The 9,507-nt window shown below is 39.8% G+C and overlaps 1 protein-coding gene across 1 annotated transcript in view; it reads right to left on the reverse strand.

Annotated features, from left to right (window-relative positions):
• Positions 1–7,531: 7,531 nt before the first annotated feature.
• LOC143020157 (uncharacterized) overlaps positions 7,532–9,507 on the reverse strand; it is a 2,588-nt gene continuing 612 nt past the window's right edge. Inside the window, exon 2 of the mRNA XM_076176318.1 lies at positions 7,532–7,932. Coding sequence (XP_076032433.1) covers positions 7,532–7,932 — 401 coding nt within the window. The remainder of the gene's footprint in view (positions 7,933–9,507) is intronic.

Raw genomic sequence — 9,507 nt, forward strand, 5'->3', positions numbered from 1 at the left:
TGGAAAATGTCTGCAGGAATATGTTTCTGAACAGTTGCAAGCTTCAACTGCCAATCCTTTCGCTGGTGCATGTACTCGGTAAAATATGCAAATATGTATCCACGTCGTACATGAATGCTGATTGAGATTTCCATTTTATTCCCCATATATGCATATGCTCACATACAAGCACTCATTTGCATACACGTGCACGCACACACACACACACACACACACACACACACACACACACACACACACACACACACACACACACACACACACACACACACACACACACACACACACACACACACACACACACACACACACACACACACACACACTACTCGTGGCGCAGTTGGTAGAGTTCCCGGCTGCCACTACGGCGATCCGGTCTTGAATCCCGCCCAGGACTGAAATAATTTCAGTATCGCTGCGCTACGGGTTGTTACTGCAACTCTCGTACGCGGATAGTTGGGTGTGTGTGTGTGCATGTAAGGTTATAGCATTACCCATAGATCGGTCATATACGAGCTCTGAGCTCTCTTTCGGAAGAGAAATAGATGTCGATCACGAGTCCAACACGTGATCCGAGGCCATAGTGAATCACACATGCGCACAAACACAAACACACACACACACACACACACACACACACACACACACACACACACACACACACACACACACACACACACACACACACACACACACACACACACACACACACTCACACACACACACACACACACACACACACACACACACACACACACAACACACACACACACACACACACACACACACACACACACACACACACACACACACACACACACACACACACACACGCACGCACACACACACACACACACACACACACACACACACACAGACACACACACACACACACACACACACACACACACACACACACACACACACACACACACACACACACACACACACACACACACACACACACACACACACACACACACACACACACACACACACACACACGTGTATGTTTTGGGAGGAATTACAAAGCAAGCAAACAGTTGACGGATTCTTTGTTTAACTTTTTCATTTATTTTTATTTTTTTCTCGACTTCTGCAACACAAACTTAAGCGCAAAAGTATCGCGAGATTTTCTTTTGTCCTCACCTTGGTTAGTGTAGTTGGTTTAAGTGTGTGTTTTTTTAACAACATGGATAGATTGTCTTGGTCCTGAAGCTGTGTTTTAACTCACAGACAACTGTGACTGAATAAAAGCATATTTTTGATTCATATATTCCTCGCAATGCTTCTTTGAGTTTCGTTTATGTTAAGCTACTAGAGCGTGCTTCACGTTACGAGATTGTGTTGAATATTCAAAGTTTGGCTTTGTGTAGCAAGTGTTTGCAACCCAAATTCTTTTGGTGATAACCCAAAATTATTTTTGACATTATTTATTGTAGTTCCGTGGAGAGATGTGCATTCCTACTTCAACAGCATTATTTTTTTTTGTCTAAATGCCTAAAGCTCAAGTTAGAAACCATAGCTGTAGGAGGCTTATATAGCAGGATTTTTTTTTCTAGGTAGGCTTTGCAAACATAGGTCATCTCTCGTTACTTCTGTAGTCCCTTCAAATTAATTTAGCTAAGAATATTTTTTGTTAAATATCTTGTATGTCCTCAGTATCAGTATTTTCAAAAGATACAGACGTCATGAGAATTATATTGCTTATTCAAATTGCTTTTCAAAGCTGAAAACTTGATTTAAGTCAAGAATATTTTTGTTAAATGTCTTATATGACCTCAATATCATTACTTTCAAAAGATGCAGACGTTTTGAGAATCATATTACTTATTCAAAATTCTTTTCAAAGCTGGAAATTTGATTTTATTCTTCTGTACATAACATTCTGCACTGTTTAAGTCTATATGAAAAATATACAACAGAAGTTGATTTCGTCCTGGCTAACTTCTCTATGAAAAAGAGATGACAGAAGATGCGAAGTTAGAATAACAATTAATGAAATAGATATGAAGGTCTAAAAAAAAAGAGGAGAGATAAAGTAGGGCATGAAGAATGAAGGCGTAACTGGAAACAAGAGGGAGGGAGAGAGAGAGAAAAAGAATGAAAGAAAGTGAATGAGCGAGAAACAGACAAAGAGAAAGAGAGAGAGAACGAAGGAGAGAGAGAGAGAGAGAGAGAGAGAGAGAGAGAGAGAGAGAGAGAGAGAGAGAGAGAGAGATACATATATATATATATATATATATATATATATATATATATAGAGAGAGAGAGAGAGAGAGAGCATGAGAGAGGGAGCATGAAAGAGGAAGTATGAGAGAGAGAGAGAGAGAGAGAGAGAGAGAGAGAGAGAGAGAGAGAGAGAGAGAGAGAGAGAGAGAGAGAGAGAGAGAGAGAGAGAGAGAGAGGAGGGAGAGGGAGAGACGTAAGAGAGGGAGAAGAGGAAAGAGAGGGAAGGGTAGAGACGGGTAAGAAAGGAAAAAAGGTCTATTTCAAGTCGGAGGTGTAGATGAGAGTTGGAAAAGTAGTTTGCAGTCATGGTGGGTAGAGAACAGGAAATTAGTTTGAGGCCGTAATGAGGACTGCGCTCGTGAAGAAATGGAAAGAGGAAAAAGAGGAAGAACGAGAAAGAGGAAGAGGAGAAAGGGTTGGAAAATGGAGGAGGGTTAAGGAGAGGGAAAGGAGCTGATTGAGTAGAAGTTGAGATTAATTTTGTTAAAATGTGAGTCTTCAGTTGTTCTTCGTTTCCATTTCTTTTTTCCAGAAATCATCTTATAGACTCTTTCGATGAGCAGTTTAGTCATTGTAATTTAGATTGAGCTACAGATTTTGTTATATATTGATTGTAGGACTGTGGTTGGAGGTTGTGGGAGAGCATTAGTTTGTGGTGATGAAGACATAAGGAAGATCTGTATTGCGGTTGGCAAGATTAGAATTCTTCTCATGCGACGCAAGCGACTGGAAAACAAAGAGTGAAGGTCGGGTGATACAGTGATCTTCAGGTTATGGTGAAGGAAGGGGAGGGAAGAAGAGGAGGAGGAAGGTAAGGAGGAAGAAGAGGAGTAGGAACAGGAAGAGGAAGAGAAGGAGGAAGAAAAGGAAGAAGAACAGGGGGAAGGAGGAAGAAGAGGGGGAGGACGAGGAGGTATACGAAGAGAAAGAAGAAGATAAAGAAGAGTAGAAGAACCGTCGGACACTAAGAAGAGGAAGGAAAGGAGGAAGAAGAGGAGTAGGAACAGGAGGAGGAGGGGGAAGGAAGAAGAAGAGGAGGAGGAACAGTAGGAGGAGGAGAAGGAAGACGAGGGGGAGGACGAGAAGGTATACGAAGAGAAAGAAGAGGATAACGTAGAGTAGAACTGTCAGACACTTTGTGGCTTTAACTGAGAACTCGAGACTCGTTTGGTGAGACGCCGAAGAGTTAGCAGTTGATTTTTTTTTTTTTTTTTTTTTTTTTTAGCTAGGAGAACAAGAGTGCCAAATTTTGAAATTGCCAACTACATGAAATGAGCTTTAAAAAATTTTGAAGCCTATGTCTTAGGACATTAAATACATTGGCATAGGTATAATGTTTTTATTAGTGAGTAAGATCACGTATTGAGTTTGTAATTCTTGTGTCTATGGGCATGGCGCTAATGTTCCTGGAAATGGTTTATGATACAATAAGTAATGATATTGCTTATGGACATAATGGCAATAGATCTTGAAATGATAAGGATAGGATGTGATATTGATGTTCATTTTTGTGTTAATAACAGCGATCAGTATTGGTGCCCTGACTTGGTGACAAGCGAGAGAGAAACAAAAAGTAATTGCCGAGGGACACCTACATTGGTATACGATAACGATGATGATGACGATTACGACGACAATAACAATGACGAAGGCGAAGAAGACTAAGACGAAGTCGTTACAATAACTATGTCGACTACGACAATGACGACGATAACCATATCGCTAATGATGATGACAATGATGACGACAGTTTAACCTTGAATGAAGGAGAAAGTAGGAAACAAAGTTAAGAAAAAAAAGAAAAAGAGATAGAGGAAGGAAATCAGATGGGGAGAGAACGGGATAATAAAAATTAAATGAAGCATTACGATCACATTAAACAGAAAAAGGAGAAGAATCTGAATAAAGAAAAAATAGGGATGACGAGCTTCCCTGCGTCAATTTACGAGTAAGAATACGAAAGGGGACGAACTCGCGGGACTTCGGAACTTTTCTCGAAGTTGGTTCTCTTCGAGCTGAAGATCCTTATTCTTATTCATTACATGTCAGACCTCACTGACGGTCCTCGTCTTCAACCTCAGCCTCACCTTGTCATCCTTCCGTCACTAGCACTAACAACCAGCGACCAACGATGGGTAACTGAGTTAGTGGTGGTTCCTGGAAAAGGGGCGTCAGAGAGGATCATCTCAGCGCTGCCCTGAAGGGATTGCATTCGGTGTCCGGGACGAGCATAAATATTCACCCTATTGCCTCAACTATTTATCTATACTTTTCTACATAAGGAAAGTTGACAACCGGCGACTGATCATCACCTCTAAAGGGAACTGTAGGCCTCGGTGTCTTCATCGAAAATGTTCGCTTCAGTGATCATGTGACTAGCTGAATAAAATCGCTTATTATTAGGCAGAACAAAGACTGGGTAATGATGTCTTATCTAAAGATTTAGTTTTGCATAGCTCAGGCAGCCTTGTAAGGTGACCAAAATCGCATACCTTTAAAAAAAAAATAATAATGTTGGACAGTGGGTCTTTATGGATACATCATTCCATTATCATCTTTACATGTCGACTTGTCCTCGTTACTTCTTGTTCATTTCTTTCGAATGACCTCGTCACGAAAGTTAATCCTGAGGAATCTTTTATAGTGTCATCTCTCACACCTCCCGCAGTGCATCAGTCTTTTTCACTCAGTCTTCTTCGCTCACCGGTGACTTCTCTCAGTCTTCTTCACTCAGTCCTCTTCACTTAATCTTTTTCACTTACCGGTGACTTCTCTCAGTCTTCTTCACCCAGTCTTCTTCACCCACTGGTGAATTCACCCAGTCTTCTTCACTCAGTCTTCTTCGCCCAGGCTTCTTCACCCACTGGGTGAATTCACTCTGTCTTCTTCACTCAGTCTTGTTCACCCAGTCTTCTTCACCCACTGATTAATTCACTCAGTCTTCTTTGCCCACTGGTGACTTCACCCATTCTTCTTCACTCAGTCTTCTTCGATCAGTCTTTTTCACTCACCGGTGACTTCTTTCAGTCTTCTTCACTTTGTCTTCTTCGCCCACTGGTGATTTCACTCAGTCTTCTTCACTCACCGATGACCACGTAGTCTTCTTTACTCAGTCTTCCTCATTCAGTCCTATTCAATCAGTGTCCTTCACTCACCAGTGACTACACTCATTCTTCTTCAGTCAGTCTTTTTCACTCACTGGTTACTTCACTCATTCTTCTTCACTCACCGGTGACTTCACTCAGTCTTCTTCACTCACTAGCTATAACACTCTGTCCTCTCTTTCCATTTTACAGCCTCACCCAAGCAGTTCCTCTCAAGTTCGTTACTTTAATTACTTAATTCCTTATTCTGCGGTCTCATACTTCACCTGTTTCTCTTACTTCTGCTTTCCAAGGCCGTATTACAAAAGAAAGCGGGCTAGATACATTACTTGGCATACACGCGGGTATACACACATACACACATGCACACACACACACACACACACACACACACACACACACACACACACACACACACACACACACACACACACACACACACACACACACACACACACACACACACACACACATATATATATATATATATATATATATAAATTAAACCCACTCTCGGAGAAAGATAAGCTGAGATACAGAGTAAAACCGTATATTTCGACCACTGACTGTGGTCCTCTTCAGCAGTTACAATTATAGGGTACATAGACAGAAGTTTATATACAGAGGAGGAAGGAGCATTGGGGTACTCAGTAAGCCTCAGGTCACTTGCCCCGAGTGAGGTCGGACGTTACGTCCTGTAGAGATGAACTTGTCAACCGCCATACTAGTTATAGCATCAGGTGACCATTGACCTTTGGATGTATTATAATTAGGAAACTTTTTTATTAGTGAGGACTCAATAATTTTTCTTTTGAAACTACAATTTGAATTGTACACTGTAGCTGCATTCCTCCAATCTATTCTGTGATCTAAAAGGCTAGAATGGAGGAATACAGCTGAGTTTTCTTGGCCGTATCGTAAAGAATTTTTATGTTCTTTGATCCTCGTGGGTAGATCACGTCCCGTTTGTCCCCAGTACACTTTATCACAGTCGAGACATGGTATCTTGTATACTCCAGATATGTCCTTATTGGATGTTCTATGATGGACATTTACTACTTTTTTAAAAATATTATTTGGGTAACTAAAAGTGACCTTGATTTGGTTCCTAGGTAATAATTTAGATGCGGCATGCATGGATTCGTTATAAGGGAGTTTGATATTTGATTTTTCCCAGACAAATTTTGTGTTGGAATTGTTTGTTCTAAAATAGCTGGTTTTGGCTTTGCTGAGGGCTTTTGTCAGAAACCAGTCTGGGTAGCCTATTTTTAATAATTGAGTGCGCACTGATTCAATTTCTGAGTTGAGAAATTCCGGGCTGCAAATCCGAAGAGCTCTTAAATATAGGCCAGAGGCAACACTATATTTTATATTATCCGGATGATTACTGAAAAAATGTAAATAACTGCCCGTATGAGTAGGCTTCCTGTATACTGTAAAGGACAAATTATCTGGACATCTGATCACTAAAATATCAAGAAAAGGTATTCTTCCTTCAATTTCCCATTCTACTTTAAATCTAATATTATGTACTAAATTGTTAAGACTATCAAGAAAAACATTGAAAAGGCCCCATTTGTCATCCCAGATAGTGAAAACATCATCTACATATCTGAACCAGAACATGTCGGCTGGTTTGATACTAGGTAAAAGTACGCACTCAAAGTATTCCAACACCGGGGAAAGGTTAGAACCCATGCTGCAACCGTACCTTTGCCTGAAAAAAGAATTTTTGAAGGAGAAAACATTGGAAGTAATACAAAGACGTGTTAAACTAATCAATTTAGAAACTGAAAGGGGAAGTTTATCTTGTGACGGTTGCAACTTGGTTTCCAAAAAACTGAGAACATCATCTACATTTATATTTGTGAATAGCGAAACTATATCGAGGCTAAGCAATTTACTGTGTTCTGGGATTTTTTTTTTTTTGGTTCTTAATTTTATTTATGAAGTCCTCAGAGTGTTTAATGTGGGAATTGGAGAAACTTCCTACGAAAGGTGAAAGAATTCCCGTGAGCCATTTGGAAGTCTTATTTGTGCAAGAATTCCTGTTTGAAATAATTGGAATGCCTCCTTTGTGGAGCTTAGGGAGACCATAGAAATTTGGTAGCTGAGGGCTGATAACTTTTAACTTATTGAATTGGTCATCTCCTATTATTTTGCGGGCTTGCTTGTTAAATTCCGCTGCAGTGGACTTAAGGGGATTTTTTAGTAAGTAATTCATAAGTATCCCTATCTGTTAACAAATCAAGGGCTTTGGCTTCATAATCACACTGATCTAGTAGTACTAATTTTCCCCCTTTATCTGCTCTAGAAATAATTATATTGTTGTAGTTACTTAAACTCTCCACTGCTTGTTTAAGTCGTTTAGGTAAACCACGATCTTGTTTGAAACAATCTGCTATTCCCTGCAAGAGCACACCTTTAAGACAATGTAAATCTTTATCGTAATCATTTGATGCAATAAATCTATCGAAACCAACTATGTAATCTAGAACATGGTTGTTATCGGGTTTTAATGCGAAGCCAACACCAAGACCTAACACCTCATGCTCATGTTTAGTGAGTGTGACACTTGATAAATTAGTTATATTTTCTGTAAGAGAAAACTTAGACCACACACTGTTGTTGCACAATCTAGTCAGTTTTTTTGTCGAGGTTCTTCTTATGTTGGACACTGATGTGAAAGGCTTTTCCAAGTGCTAACTTTGAGAGGTATTTGTGAATGTGAACATTTGGACTAACGAATTTAAGATTCCTGTTAGATAATCTTACACGGTGGAAGACAGAGTCACACTCCAAGGAAGCAATCTTAATTCGTTCTTTCAAGAAAGCACTGACATATGACGGAAAACTATATCCTAGTTGACTATGTTTACTAAAGCCAAAGGATTTAGGGCACACTTGTTCTTCCAGACAATTTATTTAAGAGCTCTTCGGATTTGCAGCCCGGAATTTCTCAACTCAGAAATTGAATCAGTGCGCACTCAATTATCAAAAATAGGCTACCCAGACTGGTTTCTGACAAAAGCCCTCAGCAAAGCCAAAACCAGCTATTTTAGAACAAACAATTCCAACACAAAATTTGTCTGAGAAAAATCAAATATCAAACTCCCTTATAACGAATCCATGCATGCCGCATCTAAATTATTACCTAGGAACCAAATCAAGGTCACTTTTAGTTACCCAAATAATATTTTTAAAAAAGTAGTAAATGTCCATCATAGAACATCCAATAAGGACATATCTGGAGTATACAAGATACCATGTCTCGACTGTGATAAAGTGTACTGGGGACAAACGGGACGTGATCTACCCACTAGGATCAAAGAACATAAAAATTCTTTACGATACGGCCAAGAAAACTCAGCTGTATTCCTCCATTCTAGCCTTTTAGATCACAGAATAGATTGGAGGAATGCAGCTACAGTGTACAATTCAAATTGTAGTTTCAAAAGAAAAATTATTGAGTCCTCACTAATAAAAAAGTTTCCTAATTATAATACATCCAAAGGTCAATGGTCACCTGATGCTATAACTAGTATGGCGGTTGACAAGTTCATCTCTACAGGACGTAACGTTCGACCTCACTCGGGGCAAGTGACCTGAGGCTTACTGAGTCCCCCAATGCTCCTTCCTCCTCTGTACATAAACTTTTGTCTATGTACCCTATAATTGTAACTGCTGAAGAGGACCACAATCAGTGGTCGAAATATACGGTTTTACTCTGTATCTCAGCTTATCTTTCTCCTAGAGTGGGTTTAAGTTTGATTTATTCGTGTGTTACGACACCTACGTTACTTGATTTGATATATATATATATATATATATACATATATACATATATTCATATATATACACATATATAGCAGTATTGGTATCGGCTGCAGTTAAAAAGAACAGGTTCTTTATCCAAACTCGTGGTTTAGCATCCGGGCTGCCTCCTTGGAACCCCCTTCTCACATTTTCCGTACCATGGCTTTAGTATACGACACTTACAATCCAGCAGCTTTGTGTATTTCACCAACCACCCAACGGCCCTCTTGAACGAGTCTCATTCGGTTGCATATCTCTGAGCATCATCTGTTACCTCTTCTAGTGCCTCAAGGTGTTATTCAGATGTGGGTAGACCTTGGTGGAAATTAAACTTTAGCAAAATTGGGGTTCCAAA

Source organism: Oratosquilla oratoria, chromosome 39, assembly GCF_046742065.1.
Source record: "Oratosquilla oratoria isolate Oo_2021 chromosome 39, ASM4674206v1, whole genome shotgun sequence".
In the NCBI taxonomy this organism is placed as follows: Eukaryota; Metazoa; Arthropoda; class Malacostraca; order Stomatopoda; family Squillidae; genus Oratosquilla; species Oratosquilla oratoria.